The sequence below is a fragment of the Chroicocephalus ridibundus genome, chromosome 3 (assembly GCF_963924245.1).
Source record: "Chroicocephalus ridibundus chromosome 3, bChrRid1.1, whole genome shotgun sequence".
In the NCBI taxonomy this organism is placed as follows: domain Eukaryota; kingdom Metazoa; phylum Chordata; class Aves; order Charadriiformes; family Laridae; genus Chroicocephalus; species Chroicocephalus ridibundus.
This window is the reverse complement of record NC_086286.1, coordinates 68,800,047-68,819,408: the sequence shown is the minus strand read 5'-3', so window position 1 is coordinate 68,819,408 and position 19,362 is coordinate 68,800,047. Positions and strand designations below refer to the sequence as shown.

Below are 19,362 nucleotides of genomic sequence, written 5' to 3'. Positions count from 1 at the left end.
CATTTTTCCCAAGACGGAGGACTCTCTACAATACTTACAAAGCCATTCCCATCTTCATCAAGGAAGGGGTATGCCTGCAGCAGAGCATTGACAACAATGTTATATTGCTGGCTGTTCGGGTACCTGTGCACACAAGATGGAGATGTAAAAGAAATACTTGGTATTCTAGACAGCATTAGACACCGTCTGGAGTCTATACATTAAACTGATTATTTCCAAGACTATTGATTCCCCTCCAAATAACAAAGGGAACAGCTTCAAGGTTTGCAGTAAGTCTTCCTGTTGGCTTCCACAGCCGCCAACTTCCTCTATTTAGGCAAGCGTATTAAAGAGAATGGCTTTATACTAATTTGAAAGTTTACTTCTGCAGCCAGTTGGTAATGCCCTCAAATAAATCTAACAGTGTTTACTCACAGTGATCCTTCTAAGTATTTTGTCATGTCCGCTTGTAAAAATTCAATAATCCTTATTCTCATACTGTGATCAGGGCATTTTTTCTCCGCCAGTAGGCACTTGACATCATAAGGGAAGTCTGGCAAAGCATAAGAACTTGTCCACTGCAACGTCTTGTATCTTGCAAAAAATGATTTCAGATTTTTTCTGTAAAAGAAAAGATTACGTTATCATGATCACGTTGTTCTATGTGAATGCAGGCAAGAAGGAAAGAAAAATACAAGCAAAACTTCAACACAAAGGAAAATTATTGCTACAGAAATTCAAGGCTTGCTCTCTTGGTTCCGACATAAAGAATACCCACGAAAGCTGCAATCAAAACATATGCGGTTGAAACCAGATGTCAATTGTGAAATGTTTTAATCAGCGGATGCTAGAAGGTGGTCACTAACTGAAAGCAGAAGGCAGAGGGGAGGAAGTCACTGGGGACTTGCTACTGTTGCAAAATAACTTTGTCATCATTTATAATGTGTTTCCTACCAGTTCTGCTAACTTACTTGTGAAAGCAAGCTGAACAGCTTAACTTAATAAAATACTAGACACTACATTAGCTAAGGCTGTCCTCCCAAAGGCAAAGCCGCGAAGGGATGAAGGCAGTTATCATCAGCACATGGCTCGAAACACCGTAAGAACCCACAGCTCCGGTCCCAAGAAGACCATTTACGGATGTCACACCCCAGCTGGGGTGAGCCTGAGACAGCATATCACTGCTGGCTACCCAAGTGCGTCTCGCCTCCAGAGAGCCTGCCAAAGCCTAATTCTGAAGGAACATAAGGAAAAGTAAATATAAATTGAGCTGGAGGTCAATCAAGAGCCACCTAAAAGGAGAAGCGGCTCTGGCAGCCCTAGACAGCTTCCCAGTCATAGTAGTCCAGACCAACCAAGCAATTTCAAATGAGAGGTGCCAAAGACATCTAAAGAGTCCTGTTATGTATGTGGTATTGCTTGCTTTAATTTAAATTGCTCTCTGCAATTTGGAAACAGCTAGCAGACTTTTAGAAGAATTTTTTAAATAAAATGCTATCATTTTAGGTGACAAATGCAGATGCTTATATGGTATAAAAATAGAGATATCTCTATCTGATTTAATTATCTGCACTCCCTTTATATTCACTGAGGAGACATAAGCACCACTGAAGGATGACAGAACAACTAGAAGACATCTAAATCAGACCAGATGTTCTCTCTCATTTATTCCTCTCCACTAATTATGAAGGAAATTAAGATAGCTACCACAGTTGTTGAAATCTATACTGTATATTTCTCAAGTTAGGAACCCCCCAATTGGTAGGTGAAAGCTCCCACACAGAGACAAGCGGCTGGACTAGGCATGCTCCGGTGTCCCTTCCAAGCTGCACTAGCTTTTGAGTCTTGAGAGTTACGGAGGGAAATACTGCTAGACTTTAGTCCAGCCAACACACACAAGTCTCCACTCCCAAAGGTCTCTACAGTCTCCTATAAACAAGAGCTAGGCATATAAATGAGAGTTGTGAAGCATTTTAGCAAGGTCTTTGTCGAGAGGTTTTGCTATCCAGCCTCTTTCAAATAAGGATGTAAAAAAAAGAACCCACAGTAACCAATATCTTTAGGTTAGCAAAATCAACTGCAATACCAATGGATGAGCATTTGCAATAGGTTAATTAATACCACTTTGAAAGATTACTATATATCTGGGAGGCAGATTATTTTGGGCCCCTATAGCATTAGTTGTAGCCACAATGCCTTCTTATGTAGATTAGCTTATAACTCTTATAACCTTGTTGACCTGGTTATGCTGCCACACCATCTTGGTGTCTTTTAATGTAGGTTGGTAGCTTTCAGACTGGTAAAAGCTCTACAGCCATGGTATAACTTTACGAACCCCAGCACTACTGCAAATTGCGATGCAATGCTGAAAAAAGGAAAAAGACATTTTTAAAAAATTGGCTACTGTCATCTGATCCTCGTAGGTATATTAACAGTAGTAGCAGTACTCATAGCACTACCATTTTCCCATGCAAAACAGGTACAAAATGGCCAGTGCTGCTATCTCTCCAAGCTCACCAGATTTCATGGGACACAGATGGTTAACAGTAGATGCAAACGGTAGTGAGTTCCTATTAGTACTTTGCAGTCGCAAAAGGAGGAAAAGCTGTGTGAGAAGTGACAAACATATCCACACAGACACATTCATGTCCTTTTTTGGTGATAAATTAATACACAAATGGGAAAATAAAACCCAACCCAGACTCTGAAATCACTTGGAAATCCCTCCTATGCAAATAAAGTGCAGATGTTCAATGTTGCATCAACAAGGAGCCTGTAAGTTTGAATCCTGTACTTTCACAAACTTCACTGAAGAATGCGATGTAGCAGGCAGGCAGCAAGTTACTACATACTATTTTCCCCGTGCTATTATTTAAACTGGCTCAAAAAACATACATAAGTTTAAAATGCGCAGTAATTTGTAGCTGAGCAGCACTGATATTCCTGTCGTTGCTAATACTGGTGATGCTGAATTTCCATTTTGAAAATTGGAATGGTTTAGCAGATTCAGTTCAGGCAAACTGAACCGTACTCATTTCCTTGAGGAAAATAAAATTTTCTTGGAGTTGGGATAGCTAATAGCCATGGAGAAATGGTAACTCTCCCCTCCACCAGTCCCTTCACATTTGCCAGTACAACAAAAACACTCCAAATTCCATTTCTCTTCAGCCTTACTCAAAACAGAAAATACTTGCTGTCCAAGCAAGATCCAAAATTTCCTTTAGTCTCCGCAGTGCAATAGATTAAATATTTTACTAGCTTTTCTTGAAATCATTGCTGTTTGGCAGTCGTGTTAAATGTGAGCAGTAATATTTTACAATGAAATACAGGTTTGCTTGAAAAGAGACACAATTTCACACTAGACTTTATCCCCTGAAAGGCTCATGTGCAAACTTGTTTAACTAAAAGAACAGTTGAGATAAACTGTATGTGCACTGGGATTTATGCATATAGCCAGGACCTTCCTTGATTGTGGAAAACAGCATGACAGTTAAGAGATTTAGGCACAAACAAATATAGCCTGTTTCTAGCCATCCCTCTCTGGTCTTCTAGCTAATCCGAGACACGGATCCCAAAATACAAATTTCTACATATTTTCTTTTGTCTCAATTCTTAAGACAGTTGATGCCGCAGCTAAATCAATCCGATGGCTAGCTGCTGCCAAATGTCAGCCCCCTCTTCCTCCCCACTGTCACATGTCTCTACTCCTTTCTTACTTGTACTGGGAAGCCTCTAAGCCTGCAGCAAGTTTCTTCTAGGAGCTACAGGGATGAAATTCTTCATTTGTCTTCTTGGTTTAGTTTTCTCACTGTTCAGGTCCTCAAAACAGCTTGCCATGAGGTGAAACAAATACCAGTAAAGACGAAGCAAGCTGGTCTCTATGTTAGCTGCAATACGGAACTGCACCCTGAGAAGCATATCATCAGCAAGGACACAACTAATCACACAGCTTTTGACCACTCAGCTTTCATAGGTGACCACTTGACTTACTGTACTGTCACGGCACTGTTTCACACAGCTATTTTGTTCTTTGGCTCCGTTACAGCCTCACGCTGCTCACACACAGCATGTTTAGTGAGACACGAAACTATAAAGTAACATCATTTTGGGAGGAGCCGTTTTTCTCCTTCATCTGGCAAAACACCTGGAAAACCCCCAAAATAAAACAAAACAAACCCTGCCCAAACCCCACCTGTTCGAATTATATAACCCCTGGGATCCCTATCTTGTTTTACTGACAAAAAGACAAAGATTTTACACACTTGCAGCATTGCCCAGATCACTCGATGAAGGTTTTAGGCTGCGCTGGGGTGAAGAATGGTGAGTGAACGCAGCATCATGGTCTCCAAGCTCAGTGTCCCGTGCAACCTCACGCAGAATGACAGAGCTGACTGAATTAGCCGTAACAAGTCAGTAAAAATAACCTTCTCATCAATATAGACAGCTCAATTAAGATAGCTGTGCAAAATGCAGTAGATTCCTAGAAACAGGTTCAAATTCTAGACCACATGATTTTGTCAGTTTTAAAATTCTGAGCATACTGGTAAGAAGGATCAGTTTCCTGCATTTATTTAGTTCGCTTAAGGAAAAAAGCGTCTTGAAGGCCAACTGAGCACATGCATAAACAGGCTGTGTGCCATATGCTTTTCTTATTGTCTACTTTACTAAAGTCTGTGAGCCTACAGTACTCATTGCTACATCTGGTGTCAGCCCAGGTCCCAGTAACTCCTAGGACATCACAACTGAGCAGAACCTTGATGACATCAATGAGTTTCCACATTCAGCACTTCCAGATACAACTCAGCACATGGGTGAAGGCTCAATAGATTCCCTTTTTTCACAAGTGAAGGCCTTGCCTCTCACGTGTCTACACCAAACATCATCAAGAGACTCCTGTCGGTAGATTTGTAGGCTGGAAGAAAAAGTCCACATCTACAAAGCCAAGGAAGAAACAGAAGAGAAAAGAAAACCTGAAAGTTGTGGATGTGAAGGAAGGAAAAGTCTGCAGCTGTAGAAAATGCTCGTTTTCCCATAACTCACGTATAATATGCTTTCAACTGTATGACAGTATTTAAGGTTGTAAAGGTTGTTTCCATCAAAAGGGAGAAATGATGTCAGATGATGAAGTGTCAAAAGAAACTCTTTTCCCCCTCTGAATAGTAGGCTAAAATAGGGCTCTCTCTTCTATTCACAGGTCCAAGATCTGTGCCTGAAAGATCCTCATGCTATTCTCTTCATGTGCTTCACTGCCATTTCCTACTTTCCAGCACAAATGCACCGTTTCCCAGTTATTCCCTAGAGATGGGGATTTGCAGCCTACCTAGTGCTTGATAACATCTTTTAGCTTTTCAGTTCCCGCTAAACGTAAGGGCAGGTGTCCTTCAGATTGAACAAGAAGTTACCTGCAGCAGCGTTAGCTTCAGCAAGGCTGGGAGGTGGGAGCTGACAGACACGCCAGAGCTGCCCATTTCCCGGAGCAGCTGCAGTTTCAGCTTTCCCTGCGGTACCCTTTCTATAGAAATCACCAGGTTCGGCAGGAGCACAAAGTTACAGCCAAAATTAATCAGCTTTAAAGAAAGTTTGTGAGATGCAAACGCAACCCTCTTCTAGAGGGAGCGGAGGATCTTTTGGCTGTTTCCATTCTGAGGAGCTGCATCACACAAGCGAAGGCTCTGCACTTCCATCTCACGCGAGGGCAGCAGCTGTAGGTTACAGACGGGGGAGAGAAAGCGCTCCTTGGGGAATCTGACTGACAGAGCTGCCAGCTAAATCAGGCCATTTTAAAGAAACGGGGTTTATTTGCATTCACCCATGTAAGATGTGTTATACTGTATCCAAAGAATTTTATGTGTTTGGGGTTTTTTTTGTTGGTGGTGTTTTTTTTATGACTTTGCTAGACCTTAACAAGGCAATGCAGTTAGTATCATCTCCTGCAAGTTATTTGTAAGACTTCGCTTATTTCTGGTGTGGAAAAATGGAGATTTAATTTTTTTTTCCCTGCAAACTTTTGTGGATGACACAGCGCTGTATCAGTAAATTCAGCTCTGCTGACCTTAAGCAGTCCAAAACCATGAGTCCAGTTGCTTTGACTTCCAAAATATTGAGGCAACAAGCACAGAGAAGTGATTATCTTCATGTAATTCACAGTATTGTGAGTATTTTAGTTTAGTTTAAGTTAGCATTCCAGAATTTTAGGATGTCGGGTAATGGTAGGACCAGAGGGAATGGAATAAAACTAGAGATGGGTCGATTCAGACTGGACGTTAGGAAGAAGTTCTTCACCGTGAGGGTGGTGAGGCACTGGAACAGGTTGCCCAGAGAGGTGGTGGAAGCCCCATCCCTGGAAGTGTTCAAGGCCAGGCTGGAGGGGGCTCTGAGCAACCTGATCTAGTGGGAGGTGTCCCTGCCCATGGCAGGGGGGTTGGAGCTAGATGATCTTTAAGGTCCCTTCCAACCCTAACAATTCTATGATTCTATGATTGCAGCTTCCTGCTGCAATGACAGAGACATGAAATGCTGTCAAAAGAAAAAAGCGGCAGAAATTCTTGCAACCATATAAATTGAAAACCTAAATTTAAAGAATCTCCCCCAAACCCTACACAAACCAAACCCCACAGATACAACAGTTTTTGTGAAGATGGAGTAATAATTGAAGTGAAATTATAAGGAATCATTGAAGTAAAAAAATAAGAAATTATTTTTCTGTTACGATACAACATTGAACAGGGGAATCTACTGCTGAAACAATAAATAGCTTCAGAAGCAATGAGACAAATTAATGGAAGAAAGATGCAATCAATCACTGTTAAAAATAATGGGCTAGATGCTATTTGTTGTTTTAGAATCCCTAAACATTAATTCTCGTGAAGGTATAATCAAAGGAAGCATCTGACATCTATACTTCTGAACAAAACAGACAGGCTGTACTTCTTTTCTTCTACTACTGACCATTGTCAAAGACTCAACATGGTTTTTTTAATGCCTGCTTTTCATGTCCATATGAACTAACTGAAAAAGAGATCATCACATCTACTGGAAATAATTCTGATGATATCAACAATAAGGTTTCTGCATGGAAACTAAGTTATATGAAGGGGCACAGTCCAGCTGAGGTTGTCTTTGTAGGACTGTAGTTGCATATGTGTATATATGTATACATATAAAACTAATATTTCATCTCTTGTGTAAAGGGAGCAAAATAATTGACTAAGAAACAGTTTTTCAGGCTGGCTACTCTGTATTTTTTCTTTTCGTTTTAAAGCACAAGCATAAGTGTTTTTCTGATAAAACACATTAAACACAGACCAATGGTATCGATGTGTGGGTAATGGGGAAGCAAAGGAAGGAGCTCAATAAAGATCATTAGCAGAATGATATATCAAAAATAAAACGCAACTCAGGTGCAGCTACCCAGTAGCCAGTGCAATTGCCCGCAGTCCGACCGAACTAGACTGTCCTAGCTGAGGAGATGTACAACATCGTTACTGTGGCTCCGTGCTCTGCTCACCTCCAGCCCCTATCGGCGGGGCGTTATTAGTTCAAACGTTGCACGAGTGCCCGCTGGCAAGTGCCCAACCTCACGAGGGCTTGCAGCAGGCAAGCTGGCTTCACTGAGCCAGCGGACGAATGGTGGTTTGCAACCACGCAGGCCGGCGCGGCCACCTTGGAGATGGGAGACAAAATAAATATTCCAACTCATTGTCCTTGGTATCATTTCTATATACTGTCCAATATACTGCCAATGCTGACAATGGCCGTATTGGTATAGGAACAATTAGCAGGCTCAGGTTTAGTTAAGCACTGACCACACCTTCCAAATTCACAGCAAATAGAGAAGTTCAAGGCTGTCAAGGCTGCCCAGATCTGTCATCCCGCTTGCAGGCACATAGACCTGCTCTGAGCAAATTACTTCAAGGTGTTCAGACAGTAAATCTGTTACACAACACTTAAGAGCTACAGAACACATTTTTACAGAAAGAATAAATGTACAAATAAACCTCCACCAGGACATCACTCCTGAAGGAAAACAGCTGGACCGTCATATTGGAAAGAGCGAGAAAGGGATATGTTAGGGATGTCATTTGATAAACAAACACCTTGAGGAAAGGCAGACAGGACATATAAACCAACCAATAAAAGGCTGGTTTTTCACAGCAGAGTCAGGTATTTACAAGTAATGACAGCCTCTGTCTTAGCAACAAGATAAACACCAGGCTGCCAGGAGCCATCAAACTCTGCTGGTACTCCGACACAAAAAAGCAGGTAAAGGGGAAACGTATTTATTGACTTGTGCTCTGCAGCTATCTTACTGTTTTCACAGAAAAGCACTGCTCTAAGATTAATTTTCTTGGGAGATTAACAAAAAGACTGTCTGTTTTCACTTCTGTAGTTGCTAGCAAAGAGTTATTCCATTGAGGTAACCTGCAAACCTCATCTGGCTATACGTACGCACAATTTCAACACATGAAAAATACAACTATACAATTGCTGCATCCACTTACTCTTTATTTTTGTGTTTAAAAAAATCTGCTTTGATATTTTTGTAGTATTTAGTAATACAGAAAAGTATATTTAACACAGCTGTTAGGACTATCTACATAGGAAAGATGCAGAGAAACTTTGAGCCAATTCACCAGCGCTAATAATCCATTCAAAGCAAAACCATGCCAGATATTGAAGCTGTAGTTACGTGGGTCTTTTTGTCTTTTTTTGGGGAGGGGGGGGGGGGGGGAGGAGGAGGGGAGGAGTGAAGGTGGAGCTGCACAAAAAGTTCTTTTTCAGATGGGATAAATGAGGATACAAGAGGCTACGAGTGTAGCCCTGGCCAAACATCAACCATTGGAACTGTACATTTAAATTAACCCCACTGAATTAAACTAACCCTGGCAGAAATGACTGTATAAGTGCTTATACAAACTGCTTTGTCACCAAATAAATGGGTGAGGTGGGAACCTCCACTAAAGAAAAGTGGAAGTTGTCATTGTTCTTAGCTGCTTTTCCAAATCTGGCCTGGCTGATGGGAAATGGGTACCTACTCTCCTTCTTATTCAGAATAAGACAGTCCAGAGGTGTTTTATTTGCAGAACCCCTCCCTATATTGCTACCGTTTCCCTTTCCCCATTAGTTAAGATGAGAGACTGGGGGGGGAGAAACACATGCACAGACTTTAAAAATTCCAAATTTAAAGCAATGGAGAAAACTCACTTCTTGCTATAATAGAAATATCAGATTAACATTATGCAGAAATACAAAAAATAGCCACCATTAATCTGACATGAAAACCCACTTTTCACCATGGCACATAAATCCATAGGCTGGAAATTAAGTGAAAAAACAACCAACCAACCCACCCACCCACCCACCCAGCTTTCAAAGTAACTATATTAGTAGAATAGACAGGGGGGTTACTTATATACTCTAGGCTAAGAATCTATCATTGTATTATAGTCAAAGTAACTTTTTCTGTCTCAATAATCAAATTTCTAAAACAAACACCTTGTTCAGCCCTTCACAACCTACTTATAGCTGGCATAATCCCCTCAAGCATATAAAACATTAAAATTTTCCATCAGTTGCTGAAAATGCAGTGAGTGAGTACTGTAGGGAAAGGAAGGCAGGAAGAAAACAGAAAAAAAAAACCAAAATACCGAACCTAAACTCCGTAATATCACATTTATCAGTATGGGTCAAGTCATAGACATACCTAAATAGCAACAAATACATATAGCTAAGGATGAACCTAGTGCAGCGCTTCATGGATGCAAGGGCTGCTCAGTTCCATCCTCTTAGTCAGTTAAAACAGCTGTTTTGGAGAAAGACATTTGCCAGCTTCTCACCTGACCTTTAAAGAGAATCCCTCATAAAATTTACTCAGAACTTCAAGACTACACATCATCACAGCTCCACTGACTTTTAGGGCATCTACTACTTCACGGAGAAGGGGCACTTCCATTTACAGTGGCAGACTTCCCTCCTCTTCTGCTTCTTCGCCCCAGGGTAAATTGGCACTGCTCTTTTGCAGTCCCTTTCCCTTAACAGGCCATTAGGGGCCTTTGATAGTTCCTACTGACAACATTTGCTGAGAACATTTCCTAAAACCAATCTATTCTGGGTTACGCTGATTCACACAACCCATTTAAAACTCTTTATACAGCAAAAGGCAAATTACTCATCATTAATTTGAAATAAGCATCCTTTGGTAATAAAAGATAAAAACCATCATTGCAAGATAATTTTAATGGTTTATTGTGAGGGCTATTAAGTGATTTGGGTTTGTTTCATTGGCAACAATGCTGACAGGATCTTTGGCATTGTTTTTTTTTTTTTTTTTGTAGCTGCATTTTAAAAGTGTTAACTACGTGATTTAATAAGCCCTCTCCTCTGTTTCCCAGACAGCCTTATCCCTAACTCCTTGTTACTTTTTTGAAGTGATAAAATAGACATTTTTACAGAAAGACCTCACCTTAAGCCATCAGTCACATCTATGGGGGAGAAATTATAGCAGGCAGGAACGAAGGGGGGTAATGAGCAGCAGAGAAAGCTTCGCAAACTAGAAAACTGTTTCCTCGAAGAGGAATGAGACTCTTTCAACACTAAATGCCCATCTCAAAGGGGAAAAGCATATGTGGGAAAAAAAAATGAAAGAGAAAAAAACCCCAACACACCAAAACCTCCTCCCCTTGCCTCCAGCTTAAGTCGACACATTTTGATGCTCAAGGAAAATGAGTGTGCAAAAGGAACCAGCATGCCTACCTTCCCAAGTGCTATATTTAAGGCACCTCAAGCACATGATATTTTTGTATAGCCATAGTGCACTCTGTAATGATTAATTTGCCAGATTGCTATGGAAAACACATCTTCAAAAACGGATTTTTAAAAACTAGACAAATAAAGACAGACTTGTGTCTCACCCTCTGCATGAGACAACATGAGACCGTGAGCAACGACTAAGGATATAGAGCAGAAAAAATACCATTTGGCTATTGCTTTCAGGCAAATCCTAATAAATTTCTGCTCCTGCTGTTTTCTAAATACACTTGAACCCGGCCTCCAATAATTAAGATCAATTTTTATAAAGTATGTGTTTACTTTTAATAACGCAAAAAGAAACGTTTATGTCATTTTCAAAAGGTAAGGGAAATTTAGTAAATGCATTATAAACTCACTTTTGCTTTAGCACTCTGTGATCAATTAGTCCTTCTTCATTTTCAGTTGTGCACAGATATTTTTTCTGCTCCACAGGATGAGAAGAATTTAACATTTGTCTGTCAATAGCCCTGAAAGAAGAAGGAAAAAAAAAAAAAAGAGAGAAAAGGAAGGGGGGCGGGGGGAGGAAGAAGATTTTCACCATCAAGTTTTGTGCAGCATATAGAAAAGAGGTATTTTAGGGTTCTAAAACATCAGTGACAGAAATAGAAAAGGAAAAAAAATTAACTTGTTGAATAGTCATGATTTTACATGATGCTGATGTCTCTTAATCAATCTCTCAGTTCAATTATCAAACTCTGACAAGTTAAAAGGATAACTGTAAATAATACTGCCTAGTGATATCCTAATTACTACACGGTTACAAAACCCCACAAAAATAAATCTTCTCGGCACTGCAGGATAACTGCCATCTTCATGGCCTGGCATCCCCTAAACTCTGGGAATAACTAACCATTACAATATGCAAGGGCAGGGGAAGATTTAGAGTATGGTAAGGTGGTTTCTATTCGACTAGAATCTTGAACATAAATTTGTTTTTGAGGGTTAAGCCCTTCTTGAACTTTTGGGTCAGCTTTACACTTCTCTAGAAAATCCCTGAATGCCACCTGGTCTCACATCCCTCTGTTCCTGGCTGTCTGCTCCAACTCTAGCCTGTCACTAGCACCAAAAACTCCAGATACCCACTTTGCTATCTATATGCCAGTTCGAAACGCTGGCATTTAACCTGTGCATCTACCTCTCTCCCTCCTTATTTTCCAGTCATTTCTTCTTCACCCTTTGCTTGTAGAAGCCAACATCAATGGTTTCACCCTGCACAGGGGCAGGGCAGAGCTAAGATAGGGGCTGCCATTAAGCTGTCAAGAATTCATGGCAGTCATCAACCATTTTTTGGCTCGCAGACAATGAGAGAGGTTGGTAACAAAGCTAGTAACTTTGCTAGCCAAATCCTAGAGGCTCTTCCCTGGGTTTGTAATTTTTGCCATAACCAATTAGGCTAAACATCTCCTGAGGAACGGGGAAGAGGGAACACGATTACAGGCATTGTTCAATGTTAGCATATTGCGTACAAACAGATGTCAGTCAACATCAAACACAGATTCACTTCACTCTACCAACAGGCTCTCCAGCTTCTCACTGAATCAATTAGGAAACAACATAAAAATATTCTTATTGAGGCCACTAAGGTGACACTATCAGAAGTTTCGCTAGTGCAAGCGCTGGTGCTGAAGCCCTACTGAGACTTGCTAGAACCAGGCTTAGGGAAATGTAAACATGCACTGAAAAAACTAAAGTTATGACACCTGGAAGTCTTTTTTTTGGATGGCACAGTTTCCTTTCTGTAACTCATCTCTTCAGAGACTCTGAACTCCAAAGATGCTTTGTAAATTGTCCCAGCCTCAGCTACACTGACACATAAAAGGCTATTATTGGAAGTGACACTAAGTTTGCCAAGTTTGTAAGGGGAGTTTCCTCTTTTCATGAATCAGTACCTCGCTTTTTCAGCTATCCAGTTAAAACTAGAAAAATGCAGTATGTTGTCTATATGGCTCCTACAAACAATTGATCTTGGAATTGGAAAGCATCTTGATATCTACCTGGTAACATCTGCGTGAGCTCCTCATACACACATAAACACAGTTTCTGCTGCATGACCCAGAATGCTTCCACCTTACCTGTAACAGACACAAGATGCTATTTTCGTGTCCTAATCCATGATGCTGGAGATGTAAGTCACATTCGGTGTTCCTTCACAAATCCACACAGACCATGTTCACCTACCATACTCAAAACTCCGTGTCCAACAAACGACTTTATTTCTGTTCCTAGCAGAGAGGTGAGCTAAGTACAACTCACACGCAGTTAGAAGACTTGCTAAGGACACCAGGATAAAGAGGCGGCCAGCCAGGAGCGCACCAACGAGCACTGCAGATAGCATTCATGTCAGAAATACAATAGGGAAATACACTGGCAGCTCTTGGAAGCTCCACAGTGATTTCAGCTGACCCAGAAGAAGACTGCTATAGTGCTGCTTTCTCCCCCGCCTCTTTGGCTGACCAATGCCTTTTCCACTTTGGCACTGGTACTGCCAGGGTGAGCTAGTTCTGAGAACTGGCCTTGCTGAGGAATAATTCTGCAAAACAGAAAAGGTGGTTGGTTTTCACCTGGGCTCAAGCACCACAGGAGAAGGACTAGTATCACTCAGTTTTCACAGCTGTCCCCTGCCACTGTGGGACCACACTCAGCTACGGATGCTACTGTGAACTTTAGTGCCATGACTTTGCTCATGAGACCAAGACTGCAATTCAGCCTAACATCATGAAACAACAGGCAAAACGTGAGTTCACTTCACATACATGATCTATGAATTTTTGGGTTTTCCACATATTCTGTTCCTCTGTGTCAAAGCAGTTTACAAAAAATCTATAATTTTGTACTTCAAAATAGTGTCTTGTACACTTTATTCTAGTCATGAGTCCTTGAATTATGTCAAAAGAAATTAACTCTTACAAGATTTTGTTCAAGACGTACCGAACAGACAACATAATTTCAAACTACATCACTAAGACGAGCACTCCAGAGTTAAGAAATGAGAGTCACAGCTACCTGCATATGAGGATACAGCTTTTAGTTCTACAGCAAATATAATTTTTATTGTAGGAGCTTTTTCATCATTCTATACCCCAAACTGCATAGAGCAACTTCATTTTTTACTCATCCTAAAATACATGACTGAATGCATTTCTTAAACCTGCTTGATCTTTAGTCTGTGGTTCTTAACTCTGAGAGAGAAAATGTTTCAGAAACAGCAGTTTAGTTACCTAACTTCCCTGTAAATAGAGGAATACCAGCATCTTCTTTTCCAGGCAAGAAGGCTAGGTAGGGAAAGATTTTAAGGTAAATTATATTCACTAATATTTGAGATTTCCAGCATTTGATTTTTTTTGGAGTTTGCGGAACTTCACAGAAAAGCTGTGCCCTCTGCATGCTCTTTGTGAGACAGTAAGGCCTAACTTGCAGGGCTTGGGAAGCACATAGGGAACAGTCACACCAGAGACGCAGTCTAGCCAAACATCCCTGACAAAGTCAAGGGTGAAACCTAAATATCTGAAGCAGCATTCAAACTGCCCCAAGCATAAGGACATTTTTTCTTCTGAAACCCCCTGCTTAAATCACTATGTATCTACCACACTTTGGATGAAGCACAGGGCCCAGATACAGTAGCTTTCTTCACAGCAGACACCAGCTCTACCTCCAAAGATGGAGCTTCCTATGAATCAAGTGAGGCAGGACCCTGGCACAGAGAACTGAAACTGGCTGTGATTGCATACTTCAGGTCTATGATAAATCATACATGCGGTCACATTGTCTTCTTCCTGCACCCCCCTCTTCCCTCCAACGATGCAGGACTATTTACCCAGGGGTTGCAGGGGTTTCATAAATAATTCCACAAGCACTAGAGGATGTATCTACGTGAGCAGTTTAGTTCTACTAATGAATGCAATTTGGTTGGAAATAACCCAGTCACCGTTTACCATGCTTTGGTTTGCGCTGTGAAGTCACCTCAGAGTATGTGACCTGGACTCCTTTTGGATGAAGGCAAACGCTACAGAGAATGCTCTACAGATCTGCTCCGACCGTGCTACTGCTGTGTACTAATGCAGGTTTAGTGCCAGTCCTTTCCTTCGAAAAAGTGCATTTTGCATCCATGGCAAGGCATTCTCTCCCGTCAGGATTCTTGGGCTTAGAAGAGACGCTCTGAGAGCTCAGGATGTCTCTCCTCAGGCAAGACTTCCAGAAAAAAAATAATCCTGCGAGACTTACAATAGATCAGAATGGAGGGGAGGGGAATGGAGGGAATGGAGGATAGAGGGGAACCACACCAACCAACCAACCCAAAAACCACAACCAATCTACACCAAAACACTCAACCAAAAAAAAAAAAAAACCAAACCACAAACAAACAACCTCTGCCCCGCCCCCCCGCAAAGAAACCCCAAACTAACAGACAAAAAAGAAAGAAACCTGCTCAACCAAGAGGCAGAACATGATCAGTCAAGACAATCTCTGTGCGATTTGTTTTCTAAAAATCTATCTAGTTCCACGCGGTGGGATTATTAAATGCTTACACCGAGATCAATTTCAGCGCTTCCTTTGAGAGACTGAATTTAAATACACCTGTGACACAAACACTATTTCTGGCTAAACCATGATTTCACTTGCAAACATTTAAAAGTAAGTGCTCCAAAAGCTTAATATCGCAAATACAGAAAATTTTAGCCATAGTGGAAGTTTGACAATGCTTCATCCAAATGAAAACTAGGTCCTAAAACTGGAAATTAAGAGCAGCTTAAATTAATTAATGGTTTTGTTCAGGAATGTTGATGTCCTGTTTAAAACCACAAGGTAATAACCTTCATTTGCTTTTCACATGTTGTTAGAAATGATCAAAGTATAAAAACAGTTACAACTTAGAGCCGAAGAGCTAGCAAATGCCAATTTTAAAATGCTATGGAAAGAACACAGCTATACCCAGACTGGTATTTTCTGTGCCGTGTACAAACTTACCCACTGATAACTTCTGGAAATCTTGGAGAAGATGTTTCACAAGAGCGCGTAAGGGATTCTAGCCCACTCTTTTGTTGCTGGTATTTATGAATCAGGTCCATCAGCACTGCCTGGTGCCCAATCTTCTTCACCAGCTGCTGTACCATACGATCATTAAGAGCCAGGAGAGCTGCTCCGCTTACTTCTTCTTCTGCAGATTGAAGGGGATTAAAGAATTACTGTGAAATAACTTTATAGTTACAGTAACATTCTCTATGCCTAAAAACATGATGATGGAGGAGAGGTCAAAGGCAACGATGCTTTCTACTGCTGATGGGCTTCTTCAACTGCTAAAAAGATGATCCTTAGGAAAGGATACTGTCCTTTCCCAAACAGTGCCAGGAGTCCTGGTCCCTCACCAGATACCTTCCCCTGAGAAAAAGCCAAGTCTGAAGCATACAGAAGCAGTGAGCCGACTATTTTAATGCTTTAAATCAGGCCTTGCTTAGACCCCAGCAGATTGTTACTTCATTAATGAAGGACAGCAAGCTTTTTAAGAGAGCACACAACAAATAGCCTGTTCGCATAACAGTTTCTCATGCACTCTTCTGTAGACTGTTTATATACTCAGACATAAAACATTTACACACTACAGCTGCATTATTTCAAAAGGTTTATACAATATAAAATAGGCCCTGTCAAGCCTTTTAAACTGCCAGCTCTGATTTGAGGTGTATCTATTTATATGCAGGCTTAATCTCATCCCCCAGCGTTTCTCAGAGACTTCATAATAAATCGGCACACTTATTTTGATTTATCAGATCTATGTCAGTTCTCACTCTAATAAATTTCTGTAAAAGTCTAAAGTTAGCATATATATACATGCCCCAAACCAAGGTAGGCAGTGCCAATTAAAGGCATAGAAATAAACACTAAACAAAACCCACACAAACAACAAAAATGCTTACCACGAAACTTAGGAACTAGTTCTGCTAAATTTCTCTGTCTCAACCAGTTGCAGACTTGATCGACCGACCAATTTTCCATCTTCAGGTGTTGCAATGCTAAATGTCACTGTGAAATGAAAAGAGAGGATTTTTTTTTTTTTTATGCTGAACTCAAAACTGAACTCCAACATTTGATAGGGAAAAAATGCACTCAGGAAATAATGCTACATTTACATGCTCTGAAGAAAAGTAGTGCGAAATAATCCAGCTAATGCCTGTTGCAAGTGGCAGTTGCCTTGGATCCCTTTCTTCACCTCCTCTCCCTTCCCTGCTTTCCCTCTGCTCTAAGAGACAGCCTCATTCCTTATAAAACACGACCTGCTCCAGTACCATTAACACCCAGGTTTCCACACAGAGAAGAAAAAAGGTGTGAAATTCACCACCACCACGCTCATCAGGAAATGGCTGATGTCTTACAGAAAGAAAGAAAAAAACCCCACCCCACCATCAGAGAAGAGTCTGTCACATATATGTCTATGGTAAATCAAGCACCTTAACCCTCTCTGCACCACCGAGGAGCAGGTACTCAATCGAATACTTAACCCTCAATTACCAACAATTCGGGGCAATAAAGCTGCTGGAAAATGGAGGGGAGGGGACTACTCCTCCTGTTATTTGCTAGTCCTATCCTTAAGGCTCCAGGGCTCCCTGGGAAGATGCTGCTGGTGCCCTGGGAAGGAGGAGTGCTGGGAGCCGGTACCCAGGAGCCGATGGGGCTGGAGGACGGACACCAACCCCGACCCCCGGGTGGATCAGTCCAGCACGTACCGTGTACCCCTTCCACCGAGGACTGGCTTGAATCGCATGCCAAAATCAACACCAACGTCCTCAAGAGAAAGAAGATGATTACTTATAAAGACAAAGCTTGTTCTACTCTGCCAACTCCTTGACAGCAGAAAACTCTCTCCGAGGATGCTTTTCTTGTCGACGTGTTTTAACTCTACTACAGAAAGGAGCATCAAGTGCTCCATGACTATGCTTGCAATCCACAGCAAACAACATTAGAGGAAATTATTCAAGCAAGTTTTTCAGATGAGAACGCAAGTGCCTGGCATTGTTGGCCAAACATTTCCTTTCTGAAAATACATCCACACACATACCCCAAGTCTGCAGCGAACTCCAGGCTAGCATGAGGATTCACCCACTCAAACCTCATCAGGATCTTGTCCACCACACTACAAGAAAAGCTGCACACCATCCTTGAGTAAAAACATTTCCGTTTCCATCCTTCAACAGCAGAGACCCCCAAAAGAGATGCACTTCAGCTTATGCTTTTGTGCCAGTAGACTTCAGCAACTTAAAAGGGTTAAGAGGCATGTCTTTCTGAATTACAGGAGTGGATTTAATTTGATATGACAACAGTAGCCATACAACTCCTCCCCCAGGCTAAGCAGCAATAACAGGGTGTGAAAAGTCATTATTTGTTGAGAACTCTGGTGTAAATTAAAAATCACACCTTCCTGTCACACTTCTTACTTCCTTGCAAAGAGTAGGGCAAAAAAAGAGACTCAAAAAACTTGAAAGATAAAACCAAATGCAAAGCAGAAAGATACTTGCCTTATCAACCAAGCACTGTAAAAGTAGAGACACATTAAAATGGTGGAAAGGTCACTGCTTCATCCTCTAAGAAGACTGGCAGCCTAGAACAGTCCTGCTAAAGCAGACAAACAGGTACCAATGTCTCAGAAAGTGTCAAGCAAACTACAGCCATGCACAACAATATGCACATTCAGCCCTGTGTGGCTGACTCTACAGCAAAATGTCCGCTTTCACATGGAAATGCACACTTTAGGGGGGCAGGGAAGGAAGTGGTGACAGTTTAGAAGCTGTTAAAAAAAAAATAATCAGATTATCTGTATTAAGGGTCACTACACACAAATACTTTGCAATGCTTCTCAAGAATGATTTCACTTACTTGCCATATACCATAGATAATGGAGCTAGGAAAACAGCACACCAGTCTTCTAGCAGCATCATGGAGGCAACGAGAAAAACTGAGAACGGGTGCTGGTATTTGCCTTCATTAGTGATTCTGTTTATTACAGTAGCATCAAAAGACTCTGCTCAATGTGGTAAAACACGGGAATATCTATATTCTTCAATCAGCTCCTAAAAGTCGGAACAACAAAAAAAACCAACAGTGGCAACATTTTAAAGACAGCAATTTAGCAATTTAGAGCATGACTTCAAGTCAAATTCAGAACAGTTCTAACTGTGAGTGATCCCTATCTGTTAATAAATAAAGCCAATCACTGGAAACCGTTTCTTCAAATACCTGGGGTGAATGTTTATCATTAGGATCTAACCAGCCCTGGTTAATGAAATTAAGTAATGAAAATTAATTTTCCCTAGGATGAGTCAGGACAACACTTGCTTTTACTGTAAAATCCTTCAGGACTGAAGGATCAAAATATTGTTTTTCAATCAGATCAGGCTAAAGACCTATCTACAGTATAGGTTTCTGCTGATGTAGTTGTTTACACAGTAGCAAGAGATGAGGTTCCTGACCAGCACGCCTGTGCTGGCAGATCCATACTGCACATGCACTAATTTACCATGTAGCTTGTTTTACGAGAAGATATAACGAGCTACCATCAGCTTGAAGTGACACTTCTAAATGAAT

General features: G+C 41.1%; 1 protein-coding gene across 5 annotated transcripts in view; it reads right to left on the bottom strand.

The window, feature by feature from the left end:
• Positions 1 to 17,978, bottom strand: part of SAMD3 (sterile alpha motif domain containing 3) — a 45,694-nt gene extending 27,716 nt beyond the window's left edge. For 2 of the 5 annotated variants that reach the window (XM_063331067.1, XM_063331071.1), the window contains exons 1-6: positions 16,914 to 17,007; positions 16,701 to 16,806; positions 15,754 to 15,943; positions 11,145 to 11,255; positions 415 to 600; positions 39 to 123 (exon numbers count right to left, since the gene is read on the bottom strand). In XM_063331067.1, the coding sequence (XP_063187137.1) occupies positions 39 to 123; positions 415 to 600; positions 11,145 to 11,255; positions 15,754 to 15,943; positions 16,701 to 16,779 (651 nt within the window). In that variant the 5' untranslated portion in view covers positions 16,780 to 16,806; positions 16,914 to 17,007. Of the gene's footprint in view, positions 1 to 38; positions 124 to 414; positions 601 to 11,144; positions 11,256 to 15,753; positions 15,944 to 16,700; positions 16,807 to 16,907; positions 17,008 to 17,069; positions 17,106 to 17,839 lie in introns of those variants that run through there. The other 3 variants (XM_063331068.1, XM_063331070.1, XM_063331069.1) reach the window with 3 other exon arrangements.
• Positions 17,979 to 19,362: the final 1,384 nt, after the last annotated feature.